A 23,869-nucleotide genomic window follows, 5' to 3' on the forward strand; every position below is an offset into this window, starting at 1 on the left:
TGGAAAGGTAAAAGATTTCTAGGAGTTTTTAATGTTGCCCCAGGTAGCATTTATCATCTGCATTGTTTTCTTTGTTAAAATTCAATTTTCAGCCTCAAGCCCCAAACTAGAACCTGCAGAAACTGTTTTTAAAAATACTGCATAATTTAAAAATAGCCATTATAACCAAGAAGAAGAACAAAGAATGAACAAGAAGCAGACCATTTGAGAAAATAACACAATTCACAATCCAATGTGAGTTTCCTAAAATTACAACTGTTCCTCTAAATGAAGAAAAGCATGGCATAGCCAATCAGAAAAATAAAATCTCCTTTAAAATTCTATGGAATATTTGATTGACAAAGATGCTGTATATTCAAATTGAATCAAAAGGCTCTCTGGCTCTCAAGGGTAGAGGTCATGGGGCTATCAATACATTTTACTTAGCCAGCATAGTAATTTAAAATAATGAAAAATTGACGATTTGAAGACGTCAGAAAGTCCATGCACATATTCAGACTGCCACAGGCCCCATTGCTCGAGATTCTCTTTTGTGGAGCATCTTCACATAATTTGATCTCCATCTAGCCACCTGAGATTGAGATCCTCTTAAGGTTCTCACTGAAAAGGTAGAATATTAGAACTGGGGGCACCTGGGTAGCTCAGTGGGTTAAGCATCCAACGCTTGGTTTCGGCTGAAGCCATGATCTCATGGGTCCTGAGATGGAGCCTCGTGATGGGCTCCTGCTCAGCAGGGTGTCTTCCTGAAGATTTTCTCCTGCTGCACCTCCCCCCACTTGTGCACATGCCCTGGTGCACTCGTGGTCTCTTTCTCTCTCTCTCTCAAATAAATAAATAATCTTAAAAAAGAATCCTTTAAGAATGTTAGAACTGGTAGAAACTGAGAGATCATCTAGTCCAACAGCCTCATTTAAAGTTGATACAACAGGTTATCATGAGCGCTGGGTATTGTGTATAAGTGATGAGTCACTAAGTTCTATACCTGAAAGCAATTATTACACTGTATGTTAACTAACTGGAATTTAAATAAAAACTCGAGGAAAAAAAAATTGATACAACAGAAACAAGAGGGGTAACAGGGATGTGTTTTAAGATTCTCTGTTAAGTAAATCAATAGCAACTCTTTGCAGCAGTATTTGGGCTTCTCAGGCACCCAATAACCTTTTGTTGTTTGGCACAACAACAAGACTCTAGTTGTACCTTTTAATCTTATGCTAAGTCAAACTTGGTCTAAAAGAATAATGATGATTTAGTTGTCAATTCATGACTTGGTTTCAGTATGAATTCCTATTGCTGGGGAATACCAGAAATATCCCATTTTAAAACTTCCTGCTTGATAAATACTACAATATTCAAATACACACAAATATACAAATATATTCATTCACTTTCATCAAGAATTCACACAGAACTTAAGATACTATTCAGTTTATCATTGCTTCAAAAATAGGCAACTTTCTAGGAACATATTACTATCTTAATATTAACTCTAGCATTATTGTAAGACTAAAGGGTAAAATCATGCACATATACATGTCTGTGTACATAATCAAAGGGTTTTCGGGTCAAGGAAACGAAGGATGCAGAGAAATCAATTTGTTCTCTGTCCTCTCTCTTTCAGGGGGGTTTCTGCCCATGAATTAGTGTATTTAGCAACCATCTAGTATACGAAAGCTCATCAATTCAATATATCCTATGAACATAAAACCAGAAAAGAAAAAAATCAACCTCATTAAGTAACACTGAATATAATATATTCAACACATCCTAAAACTGCAACTACTATACTGATTGTATAGAAACTTTTTAGTTGCCTATTTGCTATCAATTTTTATATCCAATTTGGAGTCATATTTAAAAGAAAAAACACCAATGAAGTTTGTTTTTAAGAATATGGTCTTAAAAGGAGGATAACTCTTCAAATTACTTCCAAGTACAAATGCACTGAAATACCTCATATTCCTGGGAAAACTTCAAGTTGTCATTTGCTTTCAACCTTTCAATGTGATCTGCAAGCTCCAAGATAGGAATTGGAGGATGGCTAGCCATACCTATTAAAAGGAAAGAAGAAACACACTTGAAAACAAATGAAAACGATGGTGACTATTCCGAAATATAGAGAATACTATAGTTAGAAATGGCCTGAAAATATGTGAGTAGTAAAGATGTTTAATGTGAGGAAGCAGGCAGATAGTTTGGTTACTCAAAGCAGGACATGCTCTGGAAGGATGAATTTTGTAGCCAAATGAAAAGTCACCAAGCATAATCCCCAAACTAACACTCCTAGTGTGAAAGAAAGCGTTATTGTGCTACAAATCAATGCAGTTAGCTAGCGGAGAAAACTGAGTCAGGCTTGATGTCAACTTCTGCTTTGAGTAATGACTGTTATGTCATTTCAAACTCCTTCTCCTGCACTGTGTGAAATGGAAATTGTGTGGAATTAAATGGTGTAAAGTGAACTAAGAAAACAGACACTGAGGAAGGCCTAAAAGGGAAAGAGTAGTAGCTTGATAGGAAACATAAAGTGACTTATGCATAATCAAGGAAAACTAACTTGAAGAATGAAGGTTACCAGGGTAACCGGAATCATCTGAACCTGCAAAGGAAATGATGATGTAAATAAAATAAAATAGGACGGATTTGTTAAAAAAAAATGAAATGGATAGTCTGATATACTTCTTTTTTTAAAGGACTGATAAAAATGCTGCACATTTTTACAGGATTCACTAGACATTGTGTGACTTGATTAAGATCGCTTTAATATTTCACAAACCTGGAGGCGACTGACATTCACATGCAAACATGGACACAAAGAATGACATGCACCACAGTTCATAAATGATCATCACTGATGACAAAATTAGACACCTTATTGAGTTTCAAAAATGTTTCCACTAGTAGCAGATTGTAGAGGTTGGGGTTGTAGCTTTCACCTGGATATTTAGAAATGGCCATGCTAACAGCTTTGTAGTATTTGCCCCAGATCCCCGTTATTCAACCCCTAGCGAACCTACAATCTACTTCAGGTGTAAACATCTTTGTCCACAAATGGGAAATGAAAGCAGGAGAGTGAGCAGATGGTGAAGGGATAAGGAGGGAAAGAAGATGGAAAAAGAAAGAAAGCAGTGACAGGGACAGCACGTCTTAGTTCAGTCGGCCAGCTGAAGTGATATTAATTTAACAGATTCTGTTAAAAATAATCCACCACTAATTTTGATAATTCCTGTATCTTTCCAATGTCTTCTCATTTTTCATGTGATTTACATTTTATTTCTTTGTGATTAATTTTTTAAGAGTATCATGAGAGAGCATCGATGACTCAAGTCTTATGTATACAAATTCCAGCTGGCTAGAAAAACTTGAACTAGCATGCCCCCCAGGGAAGCTTCTGAAGCTGAAAAAGAATGGGGGAGGAGCTCAAACTGGAAGTCTTATTTACATTCTGCTGTCCTGGGACTCTCTGGAAGGTATTAGGCTCTGCAATGGTGACCATCAAGTCAACTCGACATGTGCTTACTTTGTGGACATTTTAGAAATTGTGCAATTTATTGAAAGCCACACAGTAAGTTCCATGATCTCAAATGCCAACTTAACAATGGTTCTGGTAAGTTAAGTAAAAAACTATTTTGCTTCTTCCAGACAATTATTTAGCACAGTGCTATGATAAGTGGTGTCTTAGTGTTTATAGCTTCCAGGCAACTAAAATCTTGATGGAAGATCTCATAAAAATGAGTTGGCTTAGAAGTAGTGCCTCTTTGTTGCAGATATAATTATGTATTTGGACCAAAAATGTTGAAGCCCATTTCTGAAACTTTTCATACAGATCGTAGGATCGAACTAATTTACATTCTGTAGAGGGAGTAGGTGGGTGACAGTGGTCTAACAATTAAAGGGATCTTATCCAGATGAGGCATCCCCAATGGCAAGAATGAAGATGCAAAGGCACAAGAGACTCAAGGCTTATCTGGTAATGGAAATGGAATGATGTGGACATCCATTACAGTGCTTTAACAGAGAAAATAAAGAGACAAAGATGTTTAGACCTTTTCGAGCGAATCGTGGGAGAGAGTTATTATCATATATGGACTGAGTGGTGGTTTGGCTAGAGAGGGAGGACACAGAGCCAATCAGGGAGGCGTAGGGGACTGAATTACTGCTCAAAGCTGCAAAAAGTAAAGCCAGTTGGAGATGGGAAAAATATTAGTATAACAGCAGTACAAGACCATAATAATCAACCAAAGATGTGATCAACATATTTACTTTGGAAGCTAATTATACAGAGATCCAAGTAAACCTGTACTGACTTATTACCTTCTAAATCAGGATGTATATATCACATGCAAAGATAACATAGCATTCAAGAATCCTTATTTTAGACAAATCAATATGTATCATGTTGCATCACAATTCTAGCACAAGTAAAAATGGCAGAATGGATGTTTCCAGAGGAGGAGAACTTGTGGGATTCTGATGGTACAGGAGAAGGAATTCTAGACTAGAATATGGATAGGAGTTCTCCTTCTGGTTTTGCCATCTACTAATAAGGACAAATCACTTGTTATCAAGAATCTCAATTTTTCATCTGTAAAATAAAACTGCTGAGCTAGGTAACTTCTGGAGTCACCTTCTTCTTTATAACTCTCATTTCTACTTCTGGTAGATAGGACTTCTAAACATAGGGAACAGAGAAGGCTCTCTTGGACACAGTTCTCATGTAAGGGTTCTAAACATTATTGTACCTTTTCTTCGAGCTGGAGGAAGAATTTACTGTCTATAAACTAGAAAGTCTATGCAGTTGAATGATCAACTTTTTGAATTATTTAAGTTCGGTACTATTTTCTTTGGCTAGCGCAAAAGTACGATGTCACAAATTTGAAACAAACATCATCATAAAAGTTATGCTACTTAATAAATCTGGGATGAAACTCCTCTAACATGAAACTCTAGCTCATACCAGGAAATAATCACCAAAGAGCTACTAAAAAATACTGTTAAATAGTTCTCCCCAAACTTCTCCATTGTCCAACCTGGAAACAATTTTATGTGATATCATCAAGCATGTTAGATTCTGAATGGAAAAGTAGACACTAAGGAAACTATGAAATTGACATCACTGTCAATTTTGGCTGGGCAATCTGGCTATTGCTCACAGTATACAAATATTTTTATTAGACAAGTGTTTTTACATTAGCATCATTTGAGGTGCCTTAACACTCTTTTTTTTTTTTTTTCCTGGCTGCACACCAGACCAGTTAATTAGAGTCCTGGGGGTATGAACCGGGCATTTATATTTTTAAAGTTTCTTTGCAATGGCTGTCAGTCCAGCAGAAATTATGATGAGGGGCCTGTAACTCATTTATTTGTTTCCATTCAAGATTATATCAGGATTTATGAGAACGCACTCAGCTTTCTTTTAGTAATACCTTGAATCTGCTTTGATTCTCCATTTAGTGAGCTTTAGCACTTTAGCTATTATCAGTATCAAAGAACTTGAATTGCAGCTCACAGCTGATGAGGACTTGCCAGGGTCATGACCTTATCAGTTGAAAGCTACAAATGGACACCATAAGTGCATTTTAAAGACACACGTTGAATCTGAACAGTGCTTTTGTTTTGAAGCTATGATATCTACAATATATACTGTCAACATGAAAAATGGATGGGTATAGTCACTGAACTCTGCCTCAGTTAAGTTGGAGGAAAAACCATGATGGCTACTTTTAGTAGGTACATATTTATGATAGTAATGTCACGAGAGCTTCCTTTTAAGAATTAAAAGGCATTTAAACTGAGAGGTGCCTTAGAGATTACTTAGTCCAGCCTTTCCGTTTTATACAGGACGATTCTGAAGCCCAGAAAAGTTAAATGACTTTGTACATTAGTCCATCTAGTAAATAAAATATATTTTTAAAAGATTTTATTTATTCATGAGAGACACAAAGAGAGAGGCAGAGACAGAGGCAGAGGGAGAAGCAGACTCCATGCAGGGAGCCTGATGTGGGACTCGATCCTGGGACTCCAGAATTACGCCCTGGGCCGAAGGCAGTTGCTAAACAGCTGAGCCACCTAGGCCTCCCTAGTAAATAAAATCTTAAGTGGTTTTGGCATCTTTCTACTGTTTTAATTCTGGAATGGCGATTATGGTCTTCTCAACCAGGGTGCAAAGTCTTCAGGGGCTGAGAGAGGCAGGTGGGTAAGGTAAATGATTACAGACACCAGGCAGGGCATGGTGAAGGCTTTCACAAACAGACATGCTCATACTCATTCCCTTGCAGCAGGCAGGCTTCTATGGCTGGCTTTCATTTCCCTATTTTCAAGGAAGCTCAAGAAAAAAAATCTCTATTATATTAAAAATAAAAGTAAGCATGAGATGAATGGCAACTGATATTCATTCTCAATGTCAGGGTCATGTTTGGGGCTGCAGTAGATTATGGAGACCTTCTATACGGGCCATGCTATTCAGCTTTAGGAGATATCTTCCAGGTGGAACTGCAGAATCAGACTTAAGTATTTCTCACGATTTTAGTAGAAACTGCAAACCCAGAGTATGATGTGACATTTCCTCAGTTTTCACTGCTGCCTCAAAATTTTGTTGAAATACAGTGGGAGTCAAAGAAAAGAACTTTGCAGGCCACATATGGCTAACAAAATTGCGGCATCTTTTTTAAAAGAGCAAAATGTTCCTTCTGTTGGTAAATTAAAATCCAAGCAGGTGGAGAGTGACAGCATGCTTGTATCCACAAGTAAACAGACTAGACATCAAGTGTTGTCTGGGGGGGAGCAGTGACAATGTATACATCTCTCATACATACCCTCTGCAAGTTCATTTGTTTCCTCTCCCTTTCCATATTAATTTTATCAATCAGGAAAAAAAGGCCCAGAGGGGAAAAGGACTGGATCAAGGTCATCACTATTAGTAAAACTAAGGCTACATGGGGGATTTGATCCCAGAACTTGTCACTTCTTATTTGGGCCACTTTTCATTATGCCATACTGCCTCTTACACCATTGAATGCTCGAGAAGAGTGGTGCCATGTACATAAGTATGGGCCTGTGAAAATGTCTGGGGTATTATGCTCTGACACACAGATGTGATGAGCTATTATGCTCATAGTAAACCATCATAAACCATCCTCATAAACCATCCTCAGTTAGAGAAAACTAAGTGTTAATAGTAGCTTCATTTGAAGGCAAGCCTGTTCAGTGGTGGGGACGGGGGAAGAGGCGCTCCTATACATACCAGTTGCCTCATGTCAACATTTTGTGAGTTTACATGAACACGTAACTAAAGATACACTAAAGGTATACATTCAAAATGTTAAAAACTGTAGTAGTATTTGGCAGATTTTTTAAAAATCTGCAATTTACAATGTTTTTGCCTTCTGAATATTGTTCTTTTTTTACTAAGTAATCTAATTGACATTATCTTCAAATATCTACAGAGAAATGTCTATCAAATACTTGCTTTATTTTGGCAATGTTAACATCTTGCATTTAATGCCAATAACCACTTTATAATTATTTTGCTAAGTAGAGCTGCTGAGGTCACTAATAGTGGTAGAACATTTACGAGATGATTTTTTTCTGTTAGGATATATGTGTGATGATTCAACAATACTCTCTTCATGGTTCTCCTTTCCAAACAAAGGCGAGATAAAGTCTAGAGAACAATTTGTGGTCATGGAACAGGGAGAAAATAATTTGTTCATCAAATCAATGATGTTGCTCTGATAAAAATATATTTAACTAAGTTAACAGTCACAGAGAGAAACTTAGCTTATAAACTATTGGTCAGATTTTAATATAATTTATGCACTATTTAGAATACCCTGAGTGAAATATTTAAATTTGTTTCACAAATGAATAATGAATTAAAGGCAAAAGAGAACATTGATTTATAAGATCTAATTGGTACTTGGCAGAACAATAATGACAATTTGACTTAATCCATGACCAGGATCATCATTAAGGGAAGATGTTCCAATCTTTCACATTTTCAGGTAAGCACTGGAGAGCATAAATAAGACTCATTTTTACGGAGGATTTCTCAGAATACAGAATTTGAACAAACCATGTTTCTTTATATCAGAGATTTACTATTTCTATTCAATGAGCCAAGATTTTTTAAATATAAAGAACACAGATGGTGTTCCTAAGCAAGATCATATATGTAAGTTTCTTACAGTATAAAAGGTGAAGATAAGTATATATAAAAAATGGATTTTGTTAGCATTGATCCAATTAATAGCACTAATGGATCAGAAGAGATGCCTCAAAAGCTTTTAAAGCCCATTCAGCTGCTGTGCAGACATTTCTGCTGCTGATACTGCTATTTCTGATTAGACAAGTTTTTGCCAGTTTGTTACTGTTTCCCACAGCCCATCAATCACCTAGCATCCATGTATGCTTTAGGGCAAAACATATTAAGGTCATCCTCAGAATGAAAATGAGGCTTTTATGTTGTAACATCTGATCATCAATTTTTAAATTTCTTTTCTTAAAAGGTGCAAGTACAAATCCTAGAATTTTTTGTTGTTTTTGTTTGAAGGTGTGTGTGTGTGTGTGTGTGTGTGTGTGTGTGTGTTTGGTGGGGGTGGGCAGAGAGAGGGATGTGAGATGGAGGGGCAAATACTAGAAGAAAGAATTTCACAGGAAAAAAATAACATTTCTGGTGGTAATTGACGAGGCAACCAAAAGGCCGCAGAGAGGAAGAATTTTGTAGGCACAGAGAAAGGTGGTGACTGGATTACTATATGATGCTATTAGCTACATGTTTCCTTACACCTTTGTACTAGAAAGCAAGTTTATTTCTCTGAGATGCTGAAATTCTAAGTTTGCTTTGTTGGGATAAGATAGATATATGAACACACATCAGTAGCTTCTTTGGTTTTCTTATATATCATCTTTTGATGATACTATATTTATTTTAGTCATTCTATCCAATGCTAGAGGCCAAGGCTCAGAGAGGCTGCCACACTGTAAGTAAAAGCTTTTTACAGTATTTCAAAAAAAAAATCTGTAATTGGTAATCTCTATCAAAATGGCAAATGTGCCTACCCTAGGACCTTGTACTTGCATTTCCAGGTGTCTAACATCTGAAGGTAGCAACAAAGATGTGAAAAAATGTGAGCTCAGTACTGTTCACTGCAGTATTATTTGCAAGAGTAAAATATGGAAAATAGCCTCCATTAATAACGAATGAGTCAATACATTTTGTGTTGTCCATAGAAAAGAATAACATCAATACCACTGGCTGCTAAGAAGGAGATAAAGCCTAAACGCTAACTTGGGAAAAGGTCTATGTTTATGTAGTTAAATGTTAAAACAGGAAATTTTATGTATATGCACCTGTTTGTCTGTCTATATCCCTACTACATGTTTTTATCAATTGAAGAACTGTAATATACATATGAAAAAAAAATCTGAAAAGGATAGGCATGGGGCTGTATATGGTAACTATTCCTGAAGGGTAAATTTGGAGTAGTTACAGGAAATCTTTTACTTGTATTTTAAATATGCCTCTTCTTTTCTTTTTTTTTTAAAGATTTTTAATTTTTTTATTTATTCATGAGAGAGAGAGGCAGAGACATAGGGAGAGACACAAGCAGGCTCCATGCAGGGAGCCCGACCTGGGACTCGATCCTGGGACTCCAGGACTATGCCCTGGGCTGAAGGCAGGTGCTTAACCACTGAGCCACCCAGGGATCCCCTGCCTTTTCTTTTCTAAAAGTGCTTTTTTCACCTTTTCCAATCTATGAATATTTTCAAACATATAAAATATTTACTAAAATGAACACCTGTGTAGCCACAACCCATGTACAACAATTGTTAACATGCTTATTTTCTATTTTACACAATTCCCCCCAATAAACATGTCTTGCTTTTGTAATTAAGAAAAATAATTATTTGAGGTATGGGTTATAAGAAGACTTGGAAATTTTTTAGACAAAAAAAGAACTTTCCTCCAAACCTAGGGTAATGGATACATTTCACTTATGTTTAACATGTAACTCACCTATCAACTCATCTTAATGCATACCCAGCTACTCCTGCCTACAAAGATACATGAAGATTAATAGAGGTTTCTTTTATTTTTTTAATTTTTAAAAAAGATTTTATTTGGGCAGCCCCGGTAGCTCAGAGGTTTAGCGCTGCCTTCGGCCAAAGGCCTGATCCTGGAGACCCAAGATCGAGTCCCATGTCGGGTTCCCTATGAGGAGCCTGCTTCTCCCTCTGTCTATGTCTCTGCCTCTCTCTCTCTCCCTCTATGTCTCTCATGAATGAATAAATAAAATCTTAAAAAAAAAGATTTTATTTATTCATTTGAGAAAGAGTGTGGGTGAGAGAGAGCACAAGCCAGGGGAGGGGTGGAGGGAGAAGGAGGAGCAGACTCCCTACTGAGCAGGGAGCTAAATGAGGAACCAGATCCCTGGATCCTGGGATCAAGACCTGAACTGAATGCAGATGCTTAACTGACTGAGCCACCCAGGTGCCCCAATAGAGGTTTATTTTAAAATCATCTTTTAATAAGTGATTATTTTTCTCTTCCTCTGCAGAACTTAAAGACTTGCAAAACTTGATTAGCAGTTAATAAATCTAGCATATTCTTTTACAATATCTCTTCTCTCCTTTTCTCGTTTTATTTCATTTTCTATTTGAGGTGATAAGTCTACCTTACTAACTAAATGATACCTTCTTATATACTTAGTACACTAATTCTGTAGGTCATGGGTGATACAAACAATGGCATTTGAATTGCATGTTTCACAATACCAATAACTGATGACTAATTATTGCCAACTATATTTTTTTAATAGGCTTAGTAGTTTAGGTTCTAAATACAACTTAGTTGAATACTGCCGACTCCGACAGTATCCTGGCTAAAAACACATTCATGGAAATACACATAAGCAGAGGCACCACCTGTTCTTGGGAAGATGCTCGTCTTCCTCATCCTGTTCAGCTGCTTGAATGCAGTGTTTCACAAATACAGTGACAAGGTTGTCATCCAAAATTTATAAAATGTGCTAAAGCAGTGTTTTTTTCACATCCCACACCTTGCAAAGATGGTTTTACTGAAGACAACTGGTTTCTCTGCATTTACTTTGTGTCTTACTGGAGAGACAGTGGACAGAAATCTGATTTCCCTTTCCTGACCCAGCGATAAGTATATCTGTGGTACCAGAGTGAAGGGTATATTTCTTCGAAGTATTTAAACTTTCAAGATACTGTATATGTATGAAACTTGGAATGCATTTTCAATACATTTGGGGTATGGGGTAGGACTGAGGGAAAAATGTCTGCCTCCTTATATTCTAGGTTCTTCAACAAGAATAAATACTTAAAAAGTAAAAGTAAATAGATTTTCATTCATGAGTTTTTTTAAAGAAAAGTAGATTTAATAGAATTAGTGAACTAAATGCTGTGCTTCCTTTACCTTCTGAAATACCTACTGAATTTCAAATGGAAATGTTTGTTTGGCATTTTTATCTCCCCCAACAGATCCATCAGAAGTGGAAGTGAATTTGATTTCATGAACAAGTTCAGGTGCTAGGGGCTGATATATGAATCAGAGATTTTTTATTTCATTGAAAGTCATTTGTTTGGAGTGAAGATGTGGATGGTTAATTCCCTCCTTATGCATACCATTAATAAGAATGTCATATTTTATATTTGTGGATAAACGATTATACTTCCAAAGGTATGAGGTATACAAAAGCACATTGTAGACACTGAAAGGTTTAAAATCCAAAAATTTAGGAACATCATATCATTTACTGCGCAACACCTACTAAAGGGTCATTTTATGGCATTATCCAGGAAAGCCCTTGATTATTTGTGAACAAGAGGAGAGGAAAAAGCACAAAAAGTTATTTGGTTAGAAACCCTACCTTCTGCTCTCATCCTATTGGCAAGTAATTAAGGCAATTTGTAGCCATTGCTGAGAATCTATACTGGCTGAAGCAAATGGTCACATTTTTATGAATTTCACATTAACACCTGAGTCTATTTTCTTTGTAAACTGATGAAATTTTCAGGACAGCCGGTCACATCACTGAGCTTGGGAGGCAAATAGACTGTTTCAACAAATCAAACTCAAGCAGATTGCTTACCTGAGCTAAAAGGCACAACACAGTGCTTCCCCAGTGAGCAGATGTGCTAGGATCTTAGGACAATTTTTCCTATTCTAGTCTTTCTTTATTAAATCTCCTTTCTTCCTCTTTATTCATTTGGCCCACTTTCTTCCATTACTCATTTGATGTAATGAGTCTAACCTTACTTAGACGATACTATCTATAAACTTAGGCCTCCATTTTAATTTTGTAAAGCTATTGATGAGATAAGCAATGTCCCTTCAATGGCAACATTCATTATCCTTTCCATGGACTTCTAGGAAATGTAAAGGGCTCTCTCCATAAATAGATCTAATATTCCCACATACACTGGGAAATTAGATTCTTTATATATATATATATTTTTTGATTTGACCATATTTGCAAAATTGCCTATAAAAGTGAGAAGTACTTATAGACAGAGATCTCTTGGCTGAAGTCACTTCTATTCCCTTGTTTGTAGTTGCCAGCACTCTGCTAACAATCCTTTCTACACAGCTCCCATTCATACTTCCTATTTATGCCTGGAAACATTCTTTGTTGGTGCTGGAGTAGATGAGGGATAGTATTCCTACTGGTTCTTTTCTTCTGGGACTGTCTCCGACCTTCCACTCACCATATACTATGCTTCTGTCACTGCTAGAAGACTAAGGTTGTTTCCAGTATAGATCACACTTCACATAAAAGCAGGAGGAGATGAGGGCAGGGCCGAGCAGCAAGGTACTGAGTAACAATCATTTACTCTACTTCCACAACATGCTACTCTTATAAAGAAATCCTGTAGCACATTATCTCTGGCTTTTAGGTCCTCTCTGCACTGGTTTGGCCAAGTTAAAAAGTACATGAATTCCCGGGTCCATTATTAAGAAATTGCCTGTAGCTTAAAAAAGTCAGCACAGTAGTATTTCAGAAAGTGAACCGAAAAGGTTTACTACAGTAATTCAATTCATCTCTAGTTGCCTTAATGGAGTACTAGATAGAGACTCAACAGGGAGCATCTGAGAGACTACAATGATCCCAGAGGACTGCGTAAGTTTGTTCAGTCATCATCACATGTGAGTAGTCTATACTTATCAGCCCTTTAAAAAATACATACAAGAGATTTTTGGCTACATGAACATTTTCTTCTACCTTTATGCTGTTGGAGGTATATCTTTGCTTTTTAAAAGCAAAGATATATATTTTTGTATAGCTACTTTGAAAATTCCAGGTGCTTCTTTCAACTGAATTGTTACTAGTTACTGTGATACACCTACACATAAAAGAGAAAATATGCCAAATACAATAAGTTGTATTTTCAATTCAAAGTGATTCACTGCAAATGTGTACTTTAATAAACTTGTGGTGTGTCCTACTGTGAGTGAGGACATCCATCTGACACATTTGCCAACAATCTGGAGAACAATAACACAACCAAATTTTAATTACTTCTTAGATCAGTTCTTTACTTTCTTAATTATTATTAGGTATTATAACAGTGTCACTTGGTTTTATGTTTTGAGATCTCCTTGCCACTTATTATTTTCCATTCATTTTGTATAAATGAATTTATTTGAAAGAAAGCAAAATAGAGCTGGCCTCGAATTAATAATACTGTACAAAATGCCCCTCAGTGGGAACGACAGGTTTGCTCTGTTGAAGCACTTAATGTTCTTTAGGAAACAAGTGTATTTTTACTATCCTCAATCACTTTATGTGTCTCCCCATAAGAAACCTAAATTTGTGGTGACATGCAGTATAGGTTATATTTGAAAAGAAACTCACTTTGTCTCACTTTCTTTCCCTCTTATCCTCTCCCTTTCTTCAGTGTAACACAGACACAAATTAATAGGAAAATATAAAATAAATCTATTCTTTCCCAATGGTATGAATGATGCAGTGTCCATCCATCCATCCATCCATCCATCCATCCATCCATTCAGTCATTCACTTTACAAGATGAGAAACTGAATTCTTGCCAAACAAGTGTCAATAAAAATAATGAGCTATGTTAACTCTCCAAATGGTAGATATTCTTGCAAGATTATAGTTTTTCCAAACTATGAAGACGAATTACACATTTTCTCATGACTATCCCACCTCAGATTTGCAAAAAGAACTTTGTTTCCTTTCAAGACTTACGTTTGGTGAATATCAATAATATTACAATTAAAAAAGCAGGATAAACAAAATTGTTCTAAATAAAGTGATGCATTTATCTCTTAAGGCAGTATCAGTTGGCCAAAAAACATTCAATAAATACTGTATCATGGGCAAGATGAGTCCTGCCTCTTACCTGGTGTTTGAAAATTAAGGCGCCTCAGTTCTACTGGGTCTGTTGGATGGTGTGAAGGGACTTCCTTACTGTTGGGTATGCTGCTCTTTCTAGAATCAGACTCTGCCCTCTTCCTATAGGGAGAAAATTAAGGTGTAAGAATAAAATAAGAAAATAAAAACAATCAAAACATTTACAAAGCAGATAGTCATGCAGCCCCCTCTTCCTCCCAAATTTCTGCTTTAAAACCATTTGACAGGCCAGCTTTGTGATCTTGTTCAGGTTGCTTTTCTTTTCTTGCCCTAGACTGTTTCCTTAAGTCTAAAATTTTTGTTTAAGAAAATGATCTCAAAGTCCTCCTTCAGCTCTAGAATTAAATTCTTCCTTGCCTCTGCCTTTAGGCTTTAAAGGGGGGTTGGAGAGATATGCTTGAGTCCTCCTTCAGCAAATCTCCTTTATCCACTGGTTCAATTTGTGAGGAACAGGGCAGTGTACCCCTAATAGCCAATACTAATGGAGCCAAGAATGTGGTTTCCAGGGAGAAAACCTCTGAAAATACTGAGCCTCAAGCTGAAGAGCAAAATCCATACCCCTTCATTCCTCTTTCCAAGATTATATAACTGATAGCTACATAGTGGACCCGCATTGGATTTTCCCATCAGGCAGACATACATTAAGTGTGTTCTAAGATTCCAAGTTAGCCTAACACCTGGAAGGAGAATTAGCACAATGAAAGACCAACATCCTTTTTCTCTTTCAAGTTAAAAAAAAAATAGTGTTGGCTGTTTATGGTGTTAAACTATGACTAATATTTCATTAATGAAAGTCAATCACAGAAAGATCAGAGAAAAAGTAATTTCACCTACTGGGTAGTCTCACTCTTCCAATGATTATTCAGGGCATAGGAACCATTAATATAACCATTAATATAACCTCCTTGTTATAAGTAATTCTTCTCACAATTCATTTCCTCTTTGTTTTAATTACTATCTACTACTTTTATTAAATACCTTTGTTTAGGGTGTGATAATGAAATATTAACAAATGTCTATGCAAGAAATGTCAGGATTTTTTTTCCATAAGATTTCTTACCCATTGTTTTTCAACTCTCCCAAAACACAGGGTGCTACCTGTTTTCTTTAAGGTTAAACTAGATTAAAAACTGAAGAAATGGAGATCTTTTCAAGCAGTGTCTTATTCTGTATTTATTTATTCAAATACTGATTCCAACAATCTCCAGGCTACAGTTATAATCCTAGCATCTCACCCCTGTTCAAAACAAAGGCATTCTTCTTTGGAGAAAGGGGCACAGCAGTATTGAGGAATACTCCCTTCTCTTTCTGATATGACTGTCGCACAGCTCATTAGCGTTGCTGTGGCAATGGGATCTCATTCAGTGCCACCCGGGTCATTCCATGGTTAGCCAGAGGGCTCCTGTTAAATAGCCTTTCTTTCCATCTCTGCTCATCTGTATAAAATAAAACTAACCAGGGGATGAAGGGAAGATTGATGCAAAGGGAAAATACACTTGATTTGCTCAAGTGCAACGCCTTCAGCAAAACGGCATCAATGGAATGAATTTTCTTGGGTGAGTCCTGTTAGACACCCTCCTCTCTCAGAACCTTGGATTAACCTGTCTCGGGATTTCCTGTTTCTATCTAAAGGTGTCAGGTATAGCCTGAGGACAGAATGCATGGCAAGGCTACACTACCTATCACAGGTGAGCAGTGAAACTGAGGCATGCTGAAGGAACCAGCAGTTCCAGTTGTCTGGAGTGGAGAATGAGAAGGGAAGGAAAAGCTGAGCTGAGGGCTGGCAAGAAAGACATGAGAAGAAAGAGGAAGAGTGGCTAGGAAGACCGTGTGAAGGAGGACATGGTGATCAGTTTTAGAGTAGAAAACGTCCCTATGATTAGGCTGTGGGTGTTTTCTTCACAGGGATTCATTTGACCACCAAAGCTACAGAATCTAAAGGGCCTAAGGAAATGCCATTGACTGCTAGCAGGTCAGTCCCCCCAGTCACAAACACATGCCTGGTCTCACTTCAGGGAACCCTAGTGGCCCTTCTTAGGTTCGTTTTTCTTTGCCACACAAGTGGTCACAGATATGTTTCTTTACTGATGTGCCAGACCTAATGATTCAAACCTGGATTTTTATTCTTTCTCCAAGTGGCTCCACTGTCATCCCTATAGGACTATGGAACCAGATGTAGAAATATCTGGGCAAGGAAACTAGGTCACTCCTGCACGTACTGTGGGACATACTCCTTATCTTCTTTTTCACTGAGGCCAGGCTGAGTGATGAAGAGACAAAGGGACAGAAAAGAATACTCTTTAAAGCAACTGACTCTGTTTCTCTAGTGCCAGGTCTCACTTCACAGTGCTAGGAACATCACATCTTGTTGCTCAGATGAATCTCAAAACCCAGAACTTGAGACTAAAATTGAAATTTATACTTGTGATAAAGTGAGGGGGGATGACATTTAATTACTACCTTCTCCCCCACTTTACCTCTCTAAATAAATGACCTCCAAGATCTCAGACTCCAAACATCCTAGCCATCTCAGAAAACCAGCTGTTTAAATTTTGTTTTGCTCAGTTTAGTTCTGGTGATCACAACATGGATAATTCTGGCTGCCCACACTTTTGTCACATTATTTTTAAACACAAATGTGCCAAAGTGGTTGTTTTCCAACATAGACGATTTCTAAGAAATGTTTGCAGGATGCAGAGTTTGGTCATCATTGGTAATAATGCTAAAGAGCTTCAAAAATAGAATTTACTGCCATACAGTATTAAATGGCATATGATGACTTAAATCAGGCCCAACATGAACATACTTAGTCACATTTTTCCTTTGTTTTCAGAGGTCTCATTATTCTCATTTTCAATTAAGAAAAAAACAAATAGTGACTCCAAAATGATTTGAATTTTGCCTTGCTATTTTATTTTTTCTATTAAGATTATAAAGCCCTATTGTAAGTTTATTTCCTGCAGAAAGAAATATCTACTGTGTGCAGGAGTTAAATGAGTGAAAAGGCAATGCAAAGTCACATGACATTTCAGATATGGTAGAAACTGCTAGTAGTATAAAAACATGTAGTGGTTTGGGATGTGGATCATGTATAACAAAAATGCTACTCTGTGGCCTAAAAGGATTTTTATTTTCATTTATTCTCAGCTGGCTCTCATCTATGGACAAAGTGGGAGGGAATCTACTTAGTTAGAATAAAGAGATTCAGACATGGGTCAAGGCTTTTGGAAGACAGATATATTTATCTGAAATCCCTACTATTAATATTCAAAGAAGTCAGTTCAAACACTTTATGATTCTGATGCCTTTAAGAATGTAACCCCACTCTGCCATTACTGGTGTGTATCTTCTTGGGGAAGTCAACTATAATGCTTCTCACTCTCTTCACATACGTAAGAGAGGAAGATGATTAGGAGATGACATCTAGGTTAAATGTTGTAATTCTTTAAAAGTTGAATTGTTTTATTTATTTTTATATTTGTAAAGAATAAAATGTTAAAGGAAATTTCTAAGTCCTTCCATGTATACATTAGATGTATGCATTGGCAAAGTTACCCACATATGACTTAGGTAATTCTAAACCATAATACATAAATTAAAACATCATTTAATTAAAAATATTATAAGCTCATTTTTAGTATCTTGAATATTCAATAAGTGTTTAATTAGTGGTTCTGAGAAAAAAAAGAGCGAACTCTTTCATCTTAATGTAACCAGAAGGCACTGATGATGTTATGAAATGTGAACGATATTAATGGGAAGGTAAATCTCTGAGTATACTAAGTGGGTTCAAAGTGTTTTGTGTTTTGACTATGAAACAAACCAAAAAACAAACCTACTTAGATTAATGGCAACTAGTGATATAAAAAAAAAAACAAAACAAAAACACAAAGCACCCTATAGAAGTACTGACTTTCTTACGAGTGAAAGTGTAATATAACTTGCTGACCAGTGTTAAGTGATTTTAGGCAAAATAATACAGCCATGGTTCTCAAACTTTAGTATGCAAATCGCCTGGGAGGGTTTAATAAGCTGTAGACTGTTGCACTCACACCCAGAGTTTCTGAGTCACTAGGTCTGGGGTAGGGAGTCCAAGAATTTTTATTTCTCTCAAGTTTCTAGGTGATGCTGATGCTTCTGCTGCTGGTCCAGGGAACAAGCATTGGGAACTACTGGAATATAGCTTGGGAAGGAAGGCAATTGAGATGAGCACTGAGATCCTTTTCTTAGTTTAAGTTTTATCAGAAATGTGTATCTATTGATACTGATATGATAGATAGATAGATAAGTAGATAGATAGATAGAGATAAAAGTTAGAAAGGTAGAAAGTTAGATTGGATCAGTCATTCAATAATCACATACATAGGTAGTCTTACCATTATTATTATTATTATTATTATTATTATTATTATTGCTACGACTACTGCTGGTGCTGCTATTATTATTTGAGTCTGGAAAATGTGAAAAATAATTTGGAATTATGTAAGAGTTTTCACAAAGGCATGGCCACCAATATTTGCAGGATATGAAAGTGCCTATAGTGTTCCTGTATCAGAAGGTAACCTCAGATCAAACTTAAAAATTGGTCTTGCATAGAAACAAACAAAACAAAACAAATGTCTTATGGGACACCTCACATTTCTGTTCTGTAGACACATTAACACATACAAATGCTCATTAAAACAAAACTCAGACTGGTTTCATTACCTTATAAATTTGAATGATTTATTTCTTTTTATATATACAAACTAATTTATTTCCTCCAGAATCATTTTAATCCCAATCATTTTAATATTTTCTATATCTAGGCTTTATCCAACTTCCACTTGCCAGTCCATACCTTTTATATACAACCTCCACTCTCACCCCCTCAATACTTCCAAAGGCTACTGGTATCTATAACTAAGCATTAAAGGGATTTGTTTCTCTATGCCTCACCTGTCAGGTTTACTGCTCCATTTTAATGCAGCAAAAAAAGAAAAAAGAAAGGCTAAATGTTAGTTGGCTAATGGTAACAAGAGCAACTATGACAATCGAGATTTAAGAAACACTGCTCACAGGCAGGGACACATCAACTGACACACATTAGGAAGTGACAGTATATCAAAATTTTAAAGGCCTCTAATTATGAATTAAATGGAAGACATGAGGATATATAAATAACTAAAGCATTTTTGTGCATGTGTTAATGTCACATTCACTTTTATCCATCAATCTACATAATATTGCCACAATTAATCATATCCCAGAAAATGCTTAATGGTAGAAATATAATATGATTCTTACAATACATGCTATGAAGAAACTACTTATGTACTTAATGGGAATACAGCATAATTCCAGGTAAGAAATTCGGTCATCCAAAACAAAATCTTCAGTTAAGAGGTATGTTATTCCTTTAATGATACAAAATACCTGCAAATTGTGTTGAACTGCACAAAAATGTGCACAATGGTATAATACACTATGAAGTAATAAAGTGGCAAAAGTGATTTCTTTAAACTCCTTTTGACAAGTAAGGTTATCATAAATCAGTTTTCCAATAAGAGATCAAATACATTTTCAGTTTTGGGAAAAGTAATACTCATCATTATAAATCTGCAGACCATGACCCATCTATACTGCTGGGCTAATCCTGAAAGTATTCTATTACCAGCCATTGACATGACATATTTTTCAAGTCAAAGAGGTGCTGCTGTCTGTGAACACATCTAGCTCATGTGATAATATGTGGATTGTTTAGATAACGATGTTCTTTATGCAGAAAGTAAAACTTTTACCTAAAAAAAAAAATTAATCTAAATAATCTCCATAGTGAGGAGAATTGCAAAGTATTTGGTGAGTTCTCAAATCCAAAATAGAGACCGTAAGTCTGCCTTAATACCAATGAAATATATAGACCCAAGTTGCTAAAGAATCTTAGCTTTAAGATAATCCAGTCTATCTCCTTTCAAAAATACAAAATCCACATTTAAATTGTACAAACACACGCAGACAAAGTGAAAAATGAAAATGATATCAAACACACTGGCTAATTCTTTGTATTCTTAATTTTAAAATGATTTACCTAGTGCCCCAGGTTTTAACAATCCAACATATGTGTTTCTAACTTGCTTATCTTTTTTTTTTTTTTTTAAATGGGCTCCATGTCCAGCATGGAGCCCAACACAGGGCTTGAACCCACAACCATGAGATAGAAACTTGAGCTGAGATTAAGAGTTGGATGCTTAACCAACTGAGCCATCCAGGCACCACTAGCTTGTTCATTTTTAATCAAGGAGCTCTTTAGTGAATCAGTTGTAGGAGAATCTATTTTTTGGATGGAAGAGAACTACTTAATGAGTTATCAGTTTTGTGTATTAAAAGGTTGAGTATTCTGCTGAACAAATGCATAGTTAATGTGTGATTCACTCCCTCTTCCACAGAAATGTCAGACCCACCACATACAGGGGTATATTTAGTGCAAGTATCTGAGTTTGAGGACTTTGAGTCCTTGACATACAGTTTAGTGGGGGTAAGAAAGACAGGGGAAGGGGCAAGCCCAGTAATGTGGTGGTTCTGTGACATAGATAAGCAACAAGTGCTCTGAGAGCACAGACAAGGGAACAACCCTAGGGCAACCTGAACTAGTAGAACAGGGCAAAACGGGGACACCCAGGAAGGCTTCTTGTTTAGGAGGTGGCATCTTAGATTACTTCTAAGGGATGTTTTAGAGTTAACCAGGCCAAGAAAAGAAGGCTGGGGAGTCAGAGGTATACGGAAGGATCTACTCAAAGGCCAGCAGGCAGAATCAAGTGGCATTGTCTGGAGCAACTAGGTTCGGCAGCATATTCCTCCGCAGCATCTCAAAATATTCTGATCTATATTTCTTTCTTTGATGACATCTTGGAAATATAGGTAAAGTTGATACAAAAAGAGTAGACGAAGGAGGCACAGTCCACAAAGAGCAGCTAATGTTGGAACTGGGGGAGGAGCTGAAAAACCTGCAGTCTGTGTTTTAGCCCCATCTGTCCCATGGCTTTCATAATCCACAGGTCGGGATGGGAATTATTTACTCTGTCCATAATTCCTATTTAGGTGAGACCATGACTAACGATTTTGTTTAGATAGTGCCTTAGATCTTTCCAATCTCCTAATCCATATTTCCTTTTTTTTCCGTAGCGCATAATAAATACTTCTCATTCATTTGAAATGCTTTTCTGTATAGTCAAGCTAACATTTTATTTTCAAATATCTCTATATAATAATTCCTGGACTGTTCTAGAACTAATGACCAGAAAGGCTTACACATGGAATAAGTATACAAGGTAGATGGATATCTAACTGTTCATTTGCTTTATGGACTCTTCTTTTTTGTGGGGTGGATGGATGAAGGGCAAACTGGAGTCATATTTAAAAAACATACACACACCAGAGGCAGAAATAATATAGCAATAATTATATTACTTGGTTTTTTATGTTGTCAGATTATAAAACATTACTATTAAAAAGGTTCAATTATCTAGTCTACCCACTTACTTTATAAATGAGGAAACTGAAGCCCAGAGTGATAGCATGACTTTCTACCCAGTTAGCTACCTAGTCACAAAGGTAGGACTCAGGTTTCCTGATTCCTGATTTTCTGGTTAGTGTTTTTCTAAACCCTGTTACCATCTTATCTCTGTAATTTACACTTTGAAATCTTGTATATATCACATATAGAGAACAAATTAGAAAGAAATCAGAGGGCAAGATAATTCATCACTGAAGGCCTACCAAATATATTTTAATATTCTGATGAGTCAGCAGGTATTTTAGGGTCCTTACAAAGCCTCAATTGATGTTGTTTTGTCATTGATTATCAATGTATTTAGCTTTACAAATTGAGATTAAAACTAAAGTCAAATAAATATAGTGCCGGATAAAAGAGTACACTAATTCCACATCAATATACTTAACAGGAATAATCTCAGCTTCTTGACACGGATCTATAAAATATGCTTCTTTATGTGAACAAACCATCCATGGCTACAGACCTACTCCTAAGGCAAGTAGTTTTGTAGGCAGGAGTGTGTGATAAGTGGGATTATCAAGATAATATGAGTTAATAATTTTTAATAATAATAATGATAATAATAATGATATATTTAATTCTGAATCATTACCAATGACCTATGTATAAACTGAAAGGCACCTAAAAAGAGAGATGAAGTATTTATTATATAATTAACTTTGCTCAGAATCCAAGCTATAAAAGACACTATTCATTGCCTACAGAAGATTTCCTCTTGAACCGCCTCATGATAATCAAGAAGGACATTGTTGGGTCTACTTGAATTTCAAGTCAGGAATGTTCTTTACTGCTGAAGCAAGCATTTCTATTTCAGAAACGCTTCATGGGCCTTCAGATGGTTGGCTAAATATACTTAGCATTCGAGGATGTGTGCATTTCCCAACAATTGCATTAGACGATGCTTACATATGCACACACTAAAATGCAACTTTATTTTAACAGAGTCATAAAATCTTTAAATGTGACGCCTCTTTTTGCAGGCTTAGAAAAAAAATATACCCAAGTCGATTTTTTCCCCAAGCACATGCACATGAGGCGAGAAACAGTTAATTATAAATCTTTAAAAAACTATCAAGGTTATAATCCTCTCTTCACATTTACATAACTCACAAATGCCATGCACATCTCTGTTAACATGTGACATGTTACATGTGACATGACTTAATGATAGCCAGATATAGCCAAATGAAACACAACTTAAAAAAATACAGCAAGTATTTTGTTCATTTGAATAATCACAAAATGTCATGTGCCATGGTCTAGAAATGCAACCATCAGCAAGCACTTTCTGATTTGACTCCCATAGTAGGATTTGGCCACCTAAATATACATCACAGAAAACAATGATAATTCTACTTTAAATCTTTAATTATTACATTCTCTTCTGGTAATAACTGTAGCACATGAACAGCAAAGGGTACCAGGTCCTGCTTGGACTCACTCAGGATTTGTTATTGTTCTGAGGCGCGTGGGTACCTTGTGCTTCCTGCCCTTACTCCTTAGACAAGAGAGAGGCAATTAAAAACACACTGATACAATATGGTTTAGGATGGGGAAATTGAGACCATCATCTAAGAGAGAGTTTGGCCTTCAATTACTTGCTTTTTCAGCCATTTTATAGTATGGGTAACTGAGTGATGGCAGTGATCAGGAAAAAAAATAATAATGACGGGTATTTCTTTCATTCTTCCTAAATCTAAAATAGGATTGACAATTCAATAAATTATGGTTATGAACTTCTTTCTTTAATTTGTCTTTTCTTTTCAACCCTCTCTTTACACTTAAATAAAATAGAATGCAGCTTCATAAGAGAAACTTTTGCAAAGGACAAGTGTTTTGAAGGATATTTTTTTAAGTTGAGAATAGGTTATGAAAAAAAAAAGACTATTCCAGGAACATAAGAAGAACATGATTAAGA

General features: G+C 36.2%; 1 protein-coding gene across 47 annotated transcripts in view; it reads right to left on the reverse strand.

Annotated features, from left to right (window-relative positions):
- PTPRD (protein tyrosine phosphatase receptor type D) overlaps positions 1-23,869 on the reverse strand; it is a 2,163,408-nt gene that overhangs the window by 109,737 nt on the left and 2,029,802 nt on the right. For 22 of the 47 annotated variants that reach the window (XM_038552342.1, XM_038552349.1, XM_038552356.1 and 19 more), the window contains 4 exons: positions 19,338-19,352; positions 14,389-14,501; positions 2,555-2,596; positions 1,954-2,051 (listed from right to left, as the gene is read on the reverse strand). In XM_038552342.1, coding sequence (XP_038408270.1) covers positions 1,954-2,051; positions 2,555-2,596; positions 14,389-14,501; positions 19,338-19,352 — 268 coding nt within the window. The remainder of the gene's footprint in view (positions 1-1,953; positions 2,052-2,554; positions 2,597-14,388; positions 14,502-19,337; positions 19,353-23,869) is intronic. The other 25 variants (XM_038552365.1, XM_038552364.1, XM_038552363.1 and 22 more) reach the window with 5 other exon arrangements.

Source organism: Canis lupus, chromosome 11 (assembly GCF_011100685.1).
Source record: "Canis lupus familiaris isolate Mischka breed German Shepherd chromosome 11, alternate assembly UU_Cfam_GSD_1.0, whole genome shotgun sequence".
NCBI classification, from domain to species: domain Eukaryota; kingdom Metazoa; phylum Chordata; class Mammalia; order Carnivora; family Canidae; genus Canis; species Canis lupus.